The sequence below is a fragment of the Euprymna scolopes genome, chromosome 5 (assembly GCF_053919585.1).
Source record: "Euprymna scolopes isolate OS-2025 chromosome 5, ASM5391958v1, whole genome shotgun sequence".
NCBI lineage: Eukaryota > Metazoa > Mollusca > Cephalopoda > Sepiida > Sepiolidae > Euprymna > Euprymna scolopes.
The window spans coordinates 104,613,672-104,632,565 of NC_136486.1; the positions used below are offsets into that span (position 1 = coordinate 104,613,672).

An 18,894-nucleotide genomic window follows, 5' to 3' on the forward strand; every position below is an offset into this window, starting at 1 on the left:
AAGACATTTATAATTTCAATACATATATCATTAATTTGTCTGAATTGCGTTTTCATTTCATCATGAAAAACACAATTCCTATCAAGACAACAACAGTTGAGCAACTGGAGCATGCAATCCACTTTTGTCAGCAACAGTTGTCCATTGGCAAACCAACTTTTTTTTTTTTTTTTTTACATGGTGGTAACCACTTATCAAGGCTCGGAAGCCACTCAGGGATAAGGGTTATTGCAAGTACAGTACGTTAGTGTGGAGATTTGATGAAGTGTTTACTTAAGGGGGCGGTTCATTAGGAATTTGTTAACGTTGGACTTGAAGACATCCAGGTTGTAGTCAGGTGGGAAGCAGGCAGATGGAACAGAATTCCACAGGCGTGCAGTTCTAAGAAAGAAGCTTTGTTCATGGAATCCACGTTTTGATTTAGGCACAGATAAAGAGTGGGGAAAATTTTTCACAGTGGATTCAGCTAGACGGGTGTTTTCTGTGAAAGATTGGCGAGGGGGGGGCCAGAAATTGGAGTTCAGACGAGCACCTGCCATGGAAATAACGATAAACAAGGATAGGCTCGCAACGTCTCTTCTGTGGGAGAGAGGCATTTATGCTGATGACACTACAATCTATGGTAGCATATCTAAGACCAGAAATGACCAAGTTCTCTACGATTCTCTCTCCTCTGATCTTGAGCATGTGGTACAATGGGGAAAGAAGTAGCTGGTTACTTTTAATGCATCTAAAACCAAGCTTCTATCTTTATATCATCAACGTTCTGATCCCCATCTGGCATCAATTAAAATGAATGGCTCTTGTCTTGGGGAGGCCTCATGTTTGGGCAAGCTTCTGGGCTTCACCTTTACTCCTGATCTTAAATGGAACACGTACATCAAATCTGTTGCCAAGGCTGCTGGAAAAATGGTGGGATCCTTCTATCGATCTAGTATGATATCTCACTGCTGATGCAATTCTCTATCTATATAAGAGCCAGGTACGTCCAAGGATGGAGTACTGTTGCCACATCTGGGCAGCAGCTGCTAGAAAGGACATCCTGCTTTGATAGTTTAAAATAGACTCTGTAGCCTCATAGGGGATGTCCTTTTCTCTTCCTTGCAACCTCTATCTTACAGAAGAGATGTTGCGAGTTTGTCTATCGCTATTTTCATGGCAAGTGCTCGACTGAGCTTCAATCTATGATCCCAGCTTGCCAAATTTTCACAAGAAACACTCGTCTAGCTGAAAACACTATTTATCTGTGCCTAAACCTAAACATAGATTCCATGAACAAAGCTTCTTTCTTAGAACTGCACGCCTGTGGAATTGTCTTCCGTGTTCCTGCTTTCCAGCTGACTACAATATAGTTATCTTCAAGTCCAATGTAAACAAGTTCTTGATGAGCCGTTTCACTTAAGTCAACAAACGGAATTTCCATTATTAACGATTACTATAGTGTCCAATTGACTACTGTATACTTTTAACCCTTATCCTCGAGTGGTCTTTGGCCTTGATAAGTTGTTATGCCTATGTAAAAAAAAAAAAAAAAAGCTTATCTTTCCTTCATTCTGCACACAAGAACTTCAAATTCACTTCAATTTTTTTTTTTCAGCGAGGTCCATCTTAGCAATAATTCTGACTACTTAATCACTAAACGTGGATTCCATGAACAAAACCTCTTTCTTAGAACTGCACGCCTGTGGAACTCTGTTCCGTCTGCCTGCTTCCCACCTGACTACAACTTGGATGTGTTCAAGTCCAACATTAACAAATTCCTAATGAACCGCCCCCTTAAGTAAACACTTCATCAAATCTCCACACTAACGTAATGTACTTGCAATAACCCTTATCCCTGAGTGGCTTCCGGGCTTTGATAAGTGGTGACCACTGTGTAAAAAAAAAAAAAAAAAAAAATAGATCCTCTTTTGTCAGAATGAAGTATAATCTGGTTTGTGTCCAAGGAAGTAAGCCCTTTCAGGCATTAACTCCTTTTGGAGTGGAAGTTGATTTATTGCCAATTGCCTGCTGTGCTCCTCACTGGGAAGTATAACAAATTCATTCATGGCTATTTTTGTACCCAAATAGAATGCCCTTGGGTGGTGTGGTGAGATGATTTTACCCATCTTCCAACTTTGTGCATTATCTTGCTGCTGCGGGGAGCCAGTGACTACCAAGGGTGTGAAGTTGGAAATTTGAAAGAAGCTGAACTCATAAGAATGCTCAGAGTCAGATTTTTTAATCTCTGAAAAATCAACAGAAAGTCTGAATATCGGAAAACTTGAAAATAAGGACTTGAAGTTGAGGTTGGATATTTTGGAATCCTAGAAGTCAGATTTTACCTTCCAACTCTGCAACCATGATACATGCCCATCACTACAGTCAGCAGATGCATGACTGGCCTAATGAATACCGTCCTGGCGTTGCATAATCTTATGCTTTAACTGGACTTGGTTCTTGTCCGATGAAGGCGATGATGATATTGATCTTGCAGTTATTTAGCTTTGATTTAAAGGATGGTGGTCATGCTGAAAAAGAAAAGCTTTCCATCTGTGCAACACGTTACCACCAGATTGCTTCCCTGAGGGCTACAACACGGTCTTCTTCAAATCAATAAACACTCATCATGAACCATCCTCTTAAGTCATCAAATTTTATTCATTCCATTTATTCTTTTCAATTCTCCCATAATATTCATCACCATTTAACTTTCAATTGATTTATGTCATTAACCCTTATCCTTGAATAGATTTGTTTTCACCGGTCGCCATGTTTGTTTTCTTGCGCAAGCAAAATTTGAATGCATGCGCGTGAAAACAAACATGACCAGTGAAAACAATGTGGAATACGGATCAAAATACCACTAAAAATAAACTTTTTAAAGGTAAGCCTTTAGTTGGTACTCTAGCGCACATCGACCATTAATTATTGCCCTTAGATTGAAAAATGAAAAATCAATTATGTAATTATGTTGTGCGTGTTCTTGTCGATGGTTCCAATATGGGGATCGATTTATTGTATTAGAACTTCTGCACACATTCAAATATACCAAAGAGTTTTCCTGTCAATTTAAAAAAAATTGTAAATGTCGGGTAAGGAAACTTGAAGATAGCTATAAATCTGCATATAAAATAATCGGAAAAGGGCAAATTTCAAGCGAAATTAAAAAAAAAAAGGTCAAAATACTTTAAAAAGGCTAAAATCGCGAAATCGGTCCTGAAAATGTAGAGTGGTTCTAAATTGGGTGATCAATTTATTACAACGATGTATTAGAAACTGAGCACCCTCTACGAATATTTAAATATTAACTTTTTTTTTTTTTTTTTTTTTAATTTTTTTCATAATCTGGTTAGTGTCCATTCGACAATAATCCGCTGAAACATTGAAAATAAGATGAAACTAAAAAACATAGGGGGGGGTACAGCGTTCGTCACGTGAACCAATGTTTGTCCCCTCTCCGCTATTAGCACCTAGATTTTTACGTTTTTTTTTTTTTTTAATTTAATTTTATTTATTTTACACCTTATTGCTTTAAATCGTAGACATTTTTTAGTAAAAAAAAAACAAACAAAAAACAACGTATTCTGTTAAAATGTCAAGTCGAAACAATTCCAAGAAAATTGTCAAACTCAAAAAAAAAAAAAGGTCGTTAACAAATAAACAAACTTTAAAAAAAAAAAAAAATGTAATAATTATTATTTCAAATTTGTTTGAAAGTTTGTTTATTTATAAAATAACGATGATTAGGTATTGGAAAATCGGTGCTAGTGCAGAGTGACCGCGCTATTTTTTTAAATCATATTTCCAAGTTTAATTAAAGTTTTATGTTTTTTTTTATTCAATTGTAAGGTTGAAGTATAGAATAGGCACAAAACACCTTCCCCTCCTCATGTTAAGAACGGCGTTTTTAAATAATAACGTTATTATTTACGTCCGGATCACTCTCTGCACTAGTACCGGAAAATCAAGTACGACCGATTGGACTTATACGGTTTACATCTTTTAACCAGCAGATATACATTTCCTTACAAAATAGAAGATAATACAAATAAACAAACAAATGAAATAAGTTTTGTTTACATTTTTTTATGACACAAGAATAAGAAGCAAGAAAAAAAAAAGATTTTGGAAAAAAGAAAATTATCAGAAAAGATCTTCTACGGAAATGTTTGTTGTGAACAGGAAAAGCAAAATTGCGGGACTTGTTGCTTCATGTCGTTTCTAGACTTAAGTAAACTTTGCAAAAAGTTTTGTTTTGTAAGAGGTCAAAGTACGAAAGAAAAACGTTACCAATGATTGTCGAAAAGTAACTTGATCCGGACGAACCATCCAATCCATGTCCATATCTTGATCCATTTCGGTTCGGATCCGAATTGTTAATCGCGGTAAAGTCATTTTCTATACACCTTAAAAAAAAATCTGTTGACTATTCTATTTTTACTACTTTGAAAACTTGTGCGAAAAAATAACTTTTCAGAACCGGTGATCGAAATCAGATTTCCTTCAAAATATTTATACCGCATTAAAAAAATAATAATCGTAGAGGAGTTGAATTAGCGCATGTGAATAAAGTTTGGGCGAAGTATTTATTATAGAATCACTCCCATTTTCAAACTGAGTTCCAAACCGGTTTATTTCTTATGTATTTTGGACCATGAGAAAAAAAAAAAAAAAAAAGAAAGCGGAATATTAGTGTTAGGCTAGGTGTATCAGAATTTTTGTAGGAATTTTTGACGCCCCTAACATGAAACTGCGAATAAAATATAAAAAAACTCTTAATTTCTCTTTTAAAAGTGGGTTGCTAATTTTCTTTATGGATTATACTTCCAAAATAAGCTATTACAATTGTATAAAAAGTAATAGAAATAGTATTTTTTTTATTTATTTAAAAAAACAGTAATGAAATTAAATGAATTTTACGAGTTCAGTATTTTTCAATTTTTAAACTTTAAAAATCTATCAAAATTTTTCTATTGATTTTATTTTTACGATATTTTCAGGGTCAATGTGAAATTTTATGCTCTTTTCAATAAACCGAATATAATTTAGACAAACGTTTTGTTTTTTTTAATTCACGCGATCCCCCCACCTATTTGGAAATGTCTATTAAAAAGTAAATAATTTATGTGCCAAAGTTTTATATATCACAAATTGAAGATAAAAGATCAATAAATAATATATTCAAATTTAAAACAAAAAAAGAAAATTTTTTTGGAAATTTACCTGTAAAGTTCGAAGTTTAAAACCCTTTTTTTTTTCAGACGACTTTGTATTTTTTTTTTTATGAATCCTTTAATTGAAAAAAAAATTAGGGTTTGAATTACATTTTTCGAGTAGTTATAAGCTTGGAAAGACAGGGGGTCGAATTATTCAATATTTTTCAGGAAGTTTCTTAGGGCACTTGAAAATCCCCCCCACTAAATAACACTCTCTTGAAAGTATTTACTTAATCTTCCACTGCAAGAACTTTGATAGCACTTTCACTTGAAAAAAGTGCTTGGGCAGCCCCGTCAACATTCCCAGGGACGGTGCCTCAGGCAATTAGCAATAAACTAACTTTTTCTCCAAGAGAGAAACAAAGCCTGAGAGAGTGGACCTCCTAGAACTGCACAGAACTAGCATCACACTGCAATCAACATGGACCAGATCAATACAGAAATGCTCTAATCTCTGTTGGTTTTGAGGTTGAAGATTGTAGGGAAACGCGTGACTTACCTAACTAGCACGTGTGCATAATTCAACGGGACGGTTGTGGAATGAAATGAATGAAGAAGAAAGAAACAAAACATATGCCTGCAATGTTACCACCTGATATGCAGATGAGATGCTCCTGGTTGGAGATAAAAGAGGGTTGATTTTTCAGAGGGCACGTTCATTTTGAAGTTGGATTTTAAAGAAGTAAGTTCACTCAGCAGAAGTGCGTTTGCAGTTAACAGAAGGTGCGTTACATATACAAAAGTTTGGAAGTTGGAAGTTTGGACAACAGTGTCAAACTTACCCAAGAAATTATTGATGTGAAGGGCAGAAGAAATAATACTCAAGTTATTAAATTATAAGCTATTTCGGTTCTCGGTGTACGGTGGCTCAAAAAGCAGTAAAAAAAAAAAAAAATGGACAGATTCGACTTTCGCTTGATACCTGAGTTTGACAGATCTACCACTGGATCGTCTATCGTCGAATAGGTTGAAAAGGCTGAGAAAATCTGTAAACTGTGCAAAATTAAAAACCCTGCCACAGTAATTCCTCTGAGGTTAACCGGAGGAGCCTATGCAGTCTATTAGCAACTCGGGGATGAATCAGACTGGGATGAAATCAAGCAAAGCCTGTATACAGCATTTGGTACAAATCCATTTGTTGCATGATAACAGTTCACGAGCCGGCGACTTCACCCCAAGGAAACAGTTGACGTGTACCTAGCTGACCTACGAAAGTTATCGGTACCATTTAGTGGGGTCAACGACAAGATATTAAGCTGTGCCTTTTTAGTAGGCTTACCTGAGGAGATCAGTAAACTGTTGCGGGCATCATCGCAAATTGATGAATTGACAACAGACGAGTTATTAGCCTGAGCTCAAAACATCTGTAAGGAACAGAAGCCAATTGCAGCAGCAGCTAGTATTCGACATGCAGCAGTCGAACCGCATGGAGGCAATGTAGATTCTCTCCCAGGTAGTAATAAGCATGTAGGCCCAGTGTGCTATAAATGTGGGGAGGCCAATCATTTTGCTAAGGAGTGTTGGAGTAATAGGAGGTGTGTATGTCCACGAGCACAGAGAACAGTACAATGCTATCGCTGCAATAAGTTTGGGCACATATCTCGCAATTGTTCGGGAAATGATGTTGGGAGCACGGTACTATCACCACCCTTGTCCCCTGCCAACCAATAAACACAGGATTACGGGTCATTGGCGTTAAAATTGACGATGTGCAGTGTTCAGCACTCGTAGACATGGGGTGTTCCCGGTCTATAGTTAGTGCACATCACTGTCAGATGTGGCAGGAGCAACCAGTCAGTATTATGACGATCAATGGCTTATCCCGAGCATGTTGTGGTGAAGGGACAGTCACAATCTGTACTGAAAAAGGTGACACAGCCCTTGGCTACGACATGTTGATTGGAATTGATGCAATACAAACACTAGGAGGCATCATAATCACAGCGACTGGAGGTGTAATGCTTGGAGAAGGGAAAGAAGTCTGTACAGCCATGTCTATTGAAGAAAAGCATAGAAATGCTACATTTGATGACAATGAAAGGGTGCGGACTGCAAAGTGGAAATGGACTATGAGCCAGGCACCAGATCGGCTGTGCAACACCATTCCAGAGTATGCAGTTTCTATGAAGAATAGGACTGCATATGGAGAAGAACTTCAGATTTGGATTGATAACGGTTGGTTAATACGATACTCACAAGAATGTCTGGGACCACCCAAAGGATTAATTCCGCTCATGGCTGTTGAACAACCTACTAAAGACAAAATTTGGCCTGTAATGGATTACCGAGAATTGAATCAACATGTTGATGCTTTCACTGGAAACTCAGATGTGTGTGCTGCTAAATTAAGAGAATGGCATCAGAAAGGGAGTAATGTAGCCCTGATGGATTTGAAGAATGAGTCATTATGGCCACTTCAGACAGTGATAATCAAGGGAAAACGATATTGTTTGATACGTTTAGGTTTTGGCCTAAACGTAGCACCCTTAATAATGACAACTATTATTAAAACTGTTTTGATGCAGGATAAGACCACAGCAAAAGCTGCTTCAGCTTACATTGACGACATCTACGTTAATGAGTATATAATGTCTGCAGATGTGGTTCGATAAAACTGGAATCGTTTGGGTTAATAAGCAAAGACCCTAAGTGCCTAAAGGATGGGGTGCCCGTGTTAGGCCTAGAGGTCTGGGAGGAGGGCAATACTTTGCAATGGAAGTGAGGGGGCGCGATTCCAGAGTTACCCAGTGTATTGACAAGATGCATAGTGTTTTCTATTTGCGGTAAATACCTGTCTGTGGATGGCTCCGATCGGCAACAGGAGTGTTAAAAAGACGAGTAAGCAGTAACCAAATGATGGGACAACATGGTGGATGATGATTCTTTCCAGCAAATGATGGCTGAAACGTTGTCCAGAGTACATAGAAACGACCCTGCCCGGGATGAGTGGCAAGTATTTGGAAACGAACTGAATGCATGAGTTGACGCAAGTTCACTGGCTACAGGTGTCGTGTTGGAACAATTGGGTGCTGTTGTGGAAGATGCGTGCTGGCTTTGTCCGAAAAATGATGCCCAGCATATAAATTTTGCAGGACTTGATGCCACGTTAAAAGGGCTTAATCTTGCATTGCAATGGCAGGCTAAGGTTGTGCATCTCCACACTGACTCATTGTATGTTTACCACTGGTTGACCGACACCTTGACTGGAAAGGCTCGAGTTAAGACTAGAGCTGCAAGTGAGTACAAATGAGATGCTCCTGGTTGGAGATAAAAGAGGGTTGATTTTTTAGAGGGCATGTTCATTTTGAAGTTGGATTTTGAAGAAGTAAGTTCAATCAGCAGAAGTGCGTTTGCAGTTGAGAGAAGGTGCGTTACAGAAGTTTGGAAGTTGGAAGTTTGGACCAGTGTCAAACTTACCCAAGAAATTATTGATGTGAAGGGCAGAAGAAATAACACCCAAGTTATTGAATTATAAAGATAAAAATCCCTAACACTCACTCGCTTGAAGAAAGGAGTGATTCTATAAAATTAACTTCAGTTGATTGAGTAGTTAACATGGTGTCAGGCAAAACAGAAGACTTTCCAACTCAAAGTCAGCAGCAAATGGTGTTCGATCATATTCAGTTCCAGAAATTAATCTTCATCCATAATATCATTTTCATCAAGAGTTTCAGTTTCCCAAATTTATAAATTAAATTCTGGGGTGATAGTTAATAAAATTCCCTCTTTTCATGTTAAGAATGGCTTTCTAAATAGTAACATTATTATTTCAGCATGGCCAGTAAACCCTAGAAGATTATTTAGAAAGACATTCTTAATGTGGGGAGTTTGTTAACTATTTTTATTTTCATTTTTAAAAAGTAAATTAATGAATAAAAATTTGTAAAAAACTTGGCAAACCATATGAGTGAGCGACCTAAAACAAGGAGTATTTAATATCAGGAACTGAATCTGACTGAACACCGTTTATTTCAGACTTTGAGTCGGAATTTTTCTGGTTTGTCATGGTGTTGGCTAATTTCTGTGCAAAAAAGGTTTATGCCACCCTAGAAATTAAAGCGAGTGTGGCCCGAATGGGGGCGGGGGACATAGGAAGGCAAGTGTTGTATCATTAATAAAGATCCGTTATTCTGACCGTTTTATTTGAATCTTTGTAGCAGACGAAAATTGCAACAAGCATAAACAGAAGCAAATTCTCGCAGTTGAAGATTTTGAATACATTTCCTTCCTGGCATGTCCAATCAGAAGCCAGCTCTCAGTCACATACCCGAATTTATAAAAAGTTAAGCTGCCAACAAGCACTCACTCTCTTTTTCCCAAGATCTTAGATGGACAATAACTCCACGTGGAACTATAGAGTTGAATGTAATAATGAAAGAGGAAAGTGCCCCCGTGTGTGTGTGTCATGCGGTCATACAACTTACCTTCGGATGGGATCCGAGAGAAAGAGAAATTAAAGATGGCAGCCATGGATTTATAAGGTGTAGTCTCGTGGAATCTCACGAGATCTCATCTTCCACTTCCGCTGCACACGTATGCAAATGGAATGGGGTCAGTTTTCTGATAAAATGTCTGTTGGCAATGGCAGTTGGGAGAGACGTGCTGAAAGTTGAGAGAGAAAGTTTTCAGTGACGAATTCTAGCTGGACTTTTGCGTATTGTATTTGGTTTATTTTGTTTTGCTGTTTACCAGCCCATTTAATGTCAAGCTATTTCGGCATAATGGGGGACAAATTCGACCTTAAATTAATACTGGAATTCGACGGCTCGACCCTGGTACTTGACTGGGTGGAGAAGGTGGAACTACATTGCTTGTTGTCTAGTGTGAAGAACATTGAACATGCGGTTCCACTTTCGCAATATATCAACAGCTTAGTCCTGAGGAAAAACAGGATTATGAAAGGATCAAGGCGGTATTATACAAGGCGTTTGCTATCGACTCCACCACTGCTTGAGAGCAATTTGAGGCAAGAACCTTGCATCCCGGTGAAACTGTTGATGTTTATTTGGCCGAGTTGACGAAATTGACGGTATTGTTTGGTGGGCTGCCTGAGTGGGCCTTGGCATGCAAATTTTTGGCAGGGCTCCCAACCAGAGCAAAGCAACTCCTACGGGCTAGCTCAATCATAGCTTCATTGTCCCTTAACGACCTTGTAGACCAGGCCAGGACCGTGATGATGAATACTTGAGATGGGAGAACCGGTAGTCGCTGCTGCACAGCGTGCATTAAATGAGGATAGACCGTCCCAGGGGCCCGTCCTGCATGGTGAAGTCATGTGTTATAGGTGCAATGACCAGGGCAACATTGTGAGGAACTGCAGGCGGCGACTGATAGCTATTCGCTGCTACTGATGTAATAAGACTGGTCATATGGCCTGGAATTATTCGGGAAAAGGGGTCGGGGACAAGTGCCAGCGTCAACCTCTTCTCCAAACAGAAATTAGATGAGACTCTTCCGACCATTCAGGTCTATGTCAATGAGACATTGTGCTCAGCACTCTTCAACCCTGGGTGCTCTCGCACACGTATGCAAATGGAATGGGGTCAGTTTTCTGATAAAATGTCTGTTGGCAATGGCAGTTGGGAGAGACGTGCTGAAAGTTGAGAGAGAAAGTTGTCAGCGACAAATTCTAGCTGGACTTTTGCATATTGTATTTGGTTTATTTTGTTTTGCTGTTTACTAGCCCATTTTAACGTCAGGAACGGACCTGTCGCTCCCAACTTATCTCTTATGATACCCTAGAAATTAAAGTGAGTACAGCCTGAATGGGGCGGGGGAGTAGGAAGGCAAACAAACACAATGTTTTCCAATTTATTCTCGCTCTTTATCACCATGATGATAATGAGGGAAGAGAGAGAATGCCAGTCTCTGTACATTGAAGTGTCTACTCAAACTGATTTATATTTGCCCAGGAAATAGCTGGGTGGAAACAAGTAGGCTTCCAATGTATATGTCCTTGATGTGCTAATCACCTGTGTATCAATACACCTATTTGTACCAAGTGGACTATAACTTACCATAATGAACAATATTTTGCATATATATATATATATATATATATATATATATACATACATAAAACAAAAAAGTCAGTTGTGTAACTGCTACAGAACTTTTCCTTCCGCCATGTGCCTAACATCAGATAAAATTTTCTTAACCAGAGTTTCTTTTCTGGCATGTCCAATCCAAAGCCAGCTCTCAGTCACATGATCGAGTTTATAGAAAGTTAAGCCGGCAACACTCTCTCTCTCTCTCTCTCTCTCTCTCTCTCTCTCTCTTTCTCCCCAGATCTTGGATGAACAACAACTTTCAAGAAGTTCTCACTTGTTGAATGCATTACCACAGGTGAGGTTCATTGTAGACTAAAACACGGTTGTCTGCAAATCAAACATCAACAAATAGTTGTCATAAACCATTCCCATAAGTAATCACGCTCTGTTCATCATTTTCAATCCTCTCATAATATTCATCATCTCATAACATTATTCAACTGGCAGTCTATCCATCTTGTTAACCTTAATCCTTGAGTTACTTTTCGCCTTAATAAGTAAAAAAAACAAAAAAATTAGTAAATTATTATAATTAGTAAAATTATCTATATATCTATGAAAGTGAAAATATCTGTGTGTGTTAGTATATGTGTGTGTGTGTGTGTGTGTGTATTTGTCTGTCTGTGTACATTTCCTTACGCAATAACTTTGTCAATTTTCAGTCTGCAGACTTGAGATTTGACATAAGGGGTATTGAGATTTGGGAAAATCTTTTTAATCAGTTTTTGGCCAGAAATTTGGCTGTTAAAGGGTCAAAGTTCAATGTTTGAACCATTGAGGTCTCTACCTTAAAATTTTAGATATAGGTTACTTGGACATGGATCTAACTTTATAATTTGATTTGAGCCCAAAACAATGAATTTTAAGGGGTCATAATTGATTAGTTATTTAAAAAAACTGCGGTCTCTACCAAATTAATCAGCCAATTTTTGGGCTAAACATTTAAAATTTTACATTATGTGTATTGAGACATAGAGCAAGCTTTTTAATCGTTTTTTTTTTTCTGAAAATTTGGCTTCCAAGGGGTCAAAGTTCAAAAGATTTGACATTTGTGGTCTCTAGCAAACTAATTAGCCAATTTTGGGTCTAAACATTTGAAATTTTACATAAAAAGTATTCAGACATGCAGCAAGCTTTTTAATCAGTTTTTGAGCGAAAATTTGGCTGGCAAGAAGTCAAAGTTTACAGAGTTGACTTTGCAGACTCTACCAGTCACGTCGACCGAATCCACCAGCCGAAGGATTCCCAGCAGCAGCTACACCAGCCGTCTCAGCAGCAGTTCAAACAGCCCTTATCAGGGCTAAACAACCAGCCCTTATCAGGGCTAATAAGTTTTTCTACTAATGCAATTCACTACTGCTTGCCTCCTGAAACCCACCAGCAGCGAACTTCACTCCCAGTCTCCAGTGCTTCCAGCTCACTCCAACGGCTTCTTGCTCATTTCTGCAGCCTTTCCAGCCCTATGGTGCCTCCAGCGCGTCTAGCTCTGCAGCTTTCCAGCCCTCAGTGCCTTCCAGCTCCTCCTGCAGCTTTCCGGCCTGCAACCTCACTTGCACCTTGTTCCTCCGGCCTGCGACCTCACCTGCACCTTGCTCCTCCTGTCTGCAACCTTGAATGCACCTTGCTCCTTTGATCTGCAACCTTGCCTGCACCTAGCTCTCTACTGACCATCCGTTCCTTAACGCTGGGCCACCTCATTCTCAGTGTCCACCATCTGTTCTGGATCGCCCCAACATCCAGCTGATTGTTCCAGACCCAGTGAACAACCCTAAACCACGCTACGTCTAGAGTACCTGTTCCAGACCTTAAGACCTTAGCCTCTGATGACGTGCGACCTTCCGGACAACCAGCATCCAGATCATACGATTTTTTCATTTCCTTTACAAATAAAGGGCGAACACTCATCTTTAACCAAACAACCTCTGTCTGTCATTCTTCTTTGCCTATTTGCTGTTTACCTTTTGCCCGTGTCTACCTTGTTAGTTGTTGGGGCGATTGTCCCCGGGCAACCGGCCTCGCAACAAACCAAAGCATTCAGTTCTTTTCTTTTTTCTTTCACTTCTCCTTACAGTTTGCATTTGTGAATTCTTCAATTTTGGAGAGTGACTAGTTTTTGGAGTTACTGATACTTCCCTTAGTATTTCCTTGTTGTTTGGAGGTTAAATTTGGAAAGTGTCATACAACACTTCCATTCGTAGCTCTCGGTTTTTGACCGTTTCCATGCATCTTGGTCTCAATTAGTTTACATGTCTTTTATGGGTAAATGTGCATCCTTTTATGATATAGATCATTCTCCTGATTTTGTTTTAGGCTATTCCATCTTTCTAAAAACTCTTTCCTGCTTTTAAAGAAAACTTTATCATTGTCCTTATATGTCCTGTACTTTGTATTATCTTTAATAATTTTTTTCTCTTTTTTTTCTCCAAATTAATCGGTCAAACCCAGAATGTACTTTTCTGGCAAACATTATTTCAGCTGGTGATAAATTTACATTAGTATTCTGGTTTGGGGTTATCCTATAAATTGTTAGAAATTTTTTAATAGTTTTTCCTCAGTGTCAATGCTGTTGTTGTTTTCAATGCTCTTTTGAAGGTATCAACAAGCCTTTCTGCTTGCCCATTGGACCGAGGGTTACAAGTTAGTACTGTGATATGTTCCATGGCCAGTCACTCACAGTAGTCCTTAAATTCTTATTCTATGAACATTATCGCAAACAATTGTTTTTGGTACTCCAAAACGACCAAATACCTTGTCTAATGCCTTTATAGTGTTTGCAGCTGTGGAGTGTTTGTATTTATAAATTTCCGGACATTTTGAAAAACTATCTATGATTACCAGGTAATAATATCCTTTCAGTGGTCCTGCGTAATGTATATGGATGTGTGTCCAGGGTACATCTATTTTAGGCTAAGATTGCGTCCTTATGGGTGTAGCTTTTGCTGCTAGTTGGCAACCTTTGCATAATTTTACCATTTTTCTATGTCCTAGTCCATTTTAGGCTAGTATGTATATCGTCTCATTAGAGCTTTCATTCTGGAGATTCTAAGATGGCCCATATGAAATTCTTTCAGGATTTTCATTTGTAACACTTGTGGTATTACCATTCTACATGCATACATTAGAGTTTTGTCACATATCAAAAACAGAAACTCTTTTAATCTTTTTTCTTTTTTTCATTTTGCCACACTTGTTTTTTTTTTTTTATCTTGTTAATGAATTCGTCCATTTTTTGCTGCATTTTTATTCTTTGAGTGGTACCGGTAGTTCTCTAACAATATTTATTAGTATGTCTATTAATTCATTTTCTTTCTTTTACTGCTGCTATAACCGTTTCTTTGAGCAATTTCGTTTTCCTTAGAATCAATCTGGACAGACCATCTGCATGTGCAATTTTGTTAGATGGTAAGTGTTGCATTTTAAAATTGTAATTGAGCAAAATAATGTCCCATCGCTGCAATCTGTTTGTGGTATGGGTAGGAAGTCTTTTTTTGAACCAAAAATCGACAGCAATGGTTTATGGTCGGTTTGCAGGAAAAATGATCTTCCATGGAATAATCTATGAAATTTTTTCATAGCGTACACAATTGCCAGACCTTCTTTCTCAATGTGACTGTAATTTCTTTCTGCATTGAGGCGTAAGCAATTGGTTTAGTAGACCCATCTTTTAATCTGTGTAGAAGCACTACTCCTAAACCATATTTGCTCGCATCTGCTACTACAATTAACTCCTTCTTCAGATCGTAATGTGCCAAAGTTAGAGCCGATAACAAACACTTTTTTTACTTTTTGGAATGTTTCCTTGCATTCTTTTTGCCCAGTGCCATTTTTTTTTATTCTTCTTCTATAATTCATTCAACAGTGCTCTTAATTTATGCATATTTGAGATATAAGGATTATAGTAATTTGCTAGACCCAAGAATGACTGTAATTATACTACATTGTCTGCTCTAGGCATGTCTCTAATTGCTTCTGTCATATTTAGGTTAGGTCTTCTACCTTTCCAATCAATTATTTGTACTAAATATTCAATTTTGTCCATATCAAATTCACATTTTTCGAGAACCACTTTGAATATGTAGTTTGCTATTCTCTCGAATACCTCACGAATATGGATTTTATGTTCTTCAATATTCTTGCTTCTTATTAGAATGTCGTCTAAGTAAGCCATTGCAAAATCTAGGCCTGATAACATGGTATCCATAATTTGTTGGAATAAATTTAGGGCTACTTACAACCCAAAAGCCAACCGTTTTAGGGCAAATAATTCTTTATGGGTATTTATAACAATCTTCCTGGACTTTAACCTGCAAATATGCTTTTGATAAATCAATTTTTGAGAAAATTTTCCCCTATTCAACTTTGAAAAAAATTCCTCGGCTGTAGGGAGGGGATAGTTATGATCTTTTAAGCAATCATTTAGTCCAGTTGAGAAATTTGCACATACCCTGATCTTTTTCTTTTTCTTTTTTATATATACTGTGGGTAATACCCACTCAGAGTAGTCTACTTTTTTAATTACTCCATTTTCTTTGAGTCTCTTTAGTTCTTCATCTATTGTTTCCAGTGAAGAGAATGGTACCTTCCTTTTAAGTTTGAACACCAATTTAACTTTACCCTTCAGTTCAAATTTAACTTCAATCTTAGTACAATAACCCAGTCCCTCAGAAAATACATTTGTAAAATCCTTTTTTAAATCCTTAATAAATTTTTCTGGCAGTTTGGAATTTTATATCCCTGTCACATTTACTTTTCTACAAAATGAGTTTATGGGTTTCTCCCATAAATGTAATAGTATCATCAAGTCGATACCAAATAAATTAGAATTTGTTCCTGGTATGACATAAAGTTTGCGCTTTACTGTATTTTCATTCAGTGTCACGTTTATATAAAATTCACCTTTGAATTTTAGTCCATTTCCAGAAACACCTCTGGCAATTTTTTAAGTATTTTGTAACTTTGGATATCCAATTTTCTTCCAAGTTACTTCAGCAATTAAGGATATATCAATATATTGATGTCAAAATTAACGGCTGAAAACTAAACTGTCTTCTGGATACTGGGAGCAGTATCCAGAAGACAGTTTAGTTTTCAGCCGTTAATTTTGACATCAATATATTTTCTTTTCTTACAATTCATGGGCTCTTTTTTTAGATCCAATGGTATTTATTCTTTCAGGCTTATGCAGGCTTATGTTATTTTTTCTTTTTGCATACTGTTTATTTGTGACCTTTATGTCCGCACTCATAGCATATTTTATTTTTAAAGTAACACTCTTTTGTGAAGTGATTTTTTTCTTCAGTATTTTTTTTTTCATAGTCGACACACTGTTTAACTCTTTGTACTTTGGCAATATTTTTTCTTCAATGCTTGTATTGTCCTATTTTAAATTCAACAGCTTTTGACACTCTTTCGTAACTTTTTGTAAAGCTATCTCATGATTGATAATATCCTTGAATGAATCTCTTTATCTTTAGTGGCTGTTAAACCCTGAACAAATATTAAACATTTAAACATATCTTCTTTGAGGTCTTTTATCCTGAATAATTGACATTGGGCATTTTCTTTTCCTGCTTAAGCAATAAAATCCTCCTCGTTTTGTTTCACAATATTTAGACATTTATGACGCGTATAAAATAAGCTGTCCCGATCCCCGACCATTCTCGATAATATATCTATCATTTCTTTAAAAGAAATATCTCCAGGTTTCTTTGGAAGAATGAAATTTCTATACTTGGTATTTTCCTGAGTACCAAGTTTTTGTAACGGCAGAATAAGTTTTCCCTTGTCAGAACATGACTGATATATTTTAGAAAAAATATTTTCATATCTTCTAAAATACGCAGGAAAAGTTAGACCATTTGTTGCTTCATACAAAACTTCTGATACAGAATTTGTAATTCCTTCAGGTGTAAACCGACAATATTTTTTTTCTACTTTCCTCATTAATATAGTTTGTAATACTTCACTTTGTTTTTATTGTTGTTCTTGTAAATATTCCATTTGCTTTTGTTGCGTTTGCAGGGCCAACTGCATGGTTTTTGTGAGTTCAGTTATTTGCTCCATATTAAACTTTTAAGCTCAGAAAAAAAAAGAATAAAAATATTAATTGTAAAAAAAAGTGCAAAATAAATTCAATGAATTTGTTTAAAAAGACACATTATTTCATAACAATTTAGAAAAATTTTGGATAAGAACATGATCCTTTTTTTTTGCAATCTTATTTATTCTTACTAATTTTTTCTTATTAGAAGAAAATAAATTTGAAATGGATTAGCAATAGAAAAGATATTTTTCTTTCCCTTTTTTAGTTTTTAGTATGAAACTAAACAGATTGAATTACATTTTTTTTTCTTTGGAAAAAAAAATACTTACTTTTTTGTGTGTCTTATTTTGTGTTGTCTTTTTGTATTCTTTAAAAAATTTTCTTTTTCATTTGGTTGAATTATTTCATTAGTTAAGTTTTTAGAAGTTATTTCCATCTTTCGTTCAGGCTCAATGATTTTCTTTGATCATGAGGATTCCTAAATTCAGTCTCACTCTTTTTCCTTTTGAGTTCTTCTTAGAAAGATTTTTTTTTATCTCCAAAATATCATATGCTCATCTTTCGTCGCCAAATGATATATCTTTCTTTAGATAATCATAACACAGGACATTCACTTAGGGTTAATACAAAGGTTTATTTACAAAGGGGATACAAGGCGAGAGTCTCTCTCTCTCTCAGTGTCTTGGAACTCTCTGATTCCCGGAGGAGTATATCTACATTGTCTGTATATTATTGTATAGAGGGGTGCTAGGTCATTCCATTATAACAGTGGTATTTATTAATGCTCTTTAAAGTGCTACTATAGGCAGTTGTGTTATCTGCACAAATATCAACAAATGATGTCAGAATACAATTTGTAAGATCCTTAATGAAAATCCAGAAGAGAGTTGGGCCGATAATAGATTATTGAGGTTCACTAACATTTATACTATGTGCCCATAAACAATCACAATTATAGACCTATAAGAAAGAAAGGATTTAGAAGACATTTTCAGATACTCCATATCTAGCAACATTGTGAAACAACCCTTTGAGCTAGACTTTATCAAAGGCGTTTGTCATGTTAAGAATTTTTGCATTAGTGACAAAGCCTGCATTGAGTGATTCACTGATCCGGTGTAATATTAAAGTCAACTCATCAGCAGTTGACCTTGCAAAACGAAATTCAAATTGCTTGTTATTAAAGTAGATGGATTTTGTTAATTTGATTAATGATTTTAGGATTTATCACAGACTAGCAGGGAGACTCAACGTTGCCCAGGATTGAATAAGGATCAATGAGTGTTTCACCCTCCCATTTTTTATTGTCATCAAAATCAGTGAAATCGCCCATTTTTTAATAAAATTGATTGCCTGTTCTAGTTGAGGACCCTCTGTGGTGCACAAAGAGGAAGTTTCACATGCCTTCCTGCAGTGATTTAGTCCACAATACATTGTAGTTTACATTGCACTGTAGAGACCGTACTGTTGATTTTATAAAGTTTTATGTAATGGCTTGAATTAAAGCTTGAAATACAAAAGTCAAGTATCATGGTTCAATTCTGCTCTAAACAAAACATTCATTTCGAACGCGCCCATGTCATATCAAAGAACTGTTGATTTT

The 18,894-nt window shown here is 36.7% G+C and overlaps 1 protein-coding gene across 1 annotated transcript in view; it reads right to left on the minus strand.

Moving 5' to 3' along the window:
- Positions 1-4,605, minus strand: part of LOC145276943 (dual specificity mitogen-activated protein kinase kinase 5-like) — a 79,116-nt gene extending 74,511 nt beyond the window's left edge. The window contains exon 1 of the mRNA XM_080128449.1: positions 4,273-4,605. Within this exon, the coding sequence (XP_079984575.1) occupies positions 4,273-4,377 (105 nt within the window). The 5' untranslated portion in view covers positions 4,378-4,605. The remainder of the gene's footprint in view (positions 1-4,272) is intronic.
- Between the last annotated feature and the right edge of the window lie 14,289 nt (positions 4,606-18,894).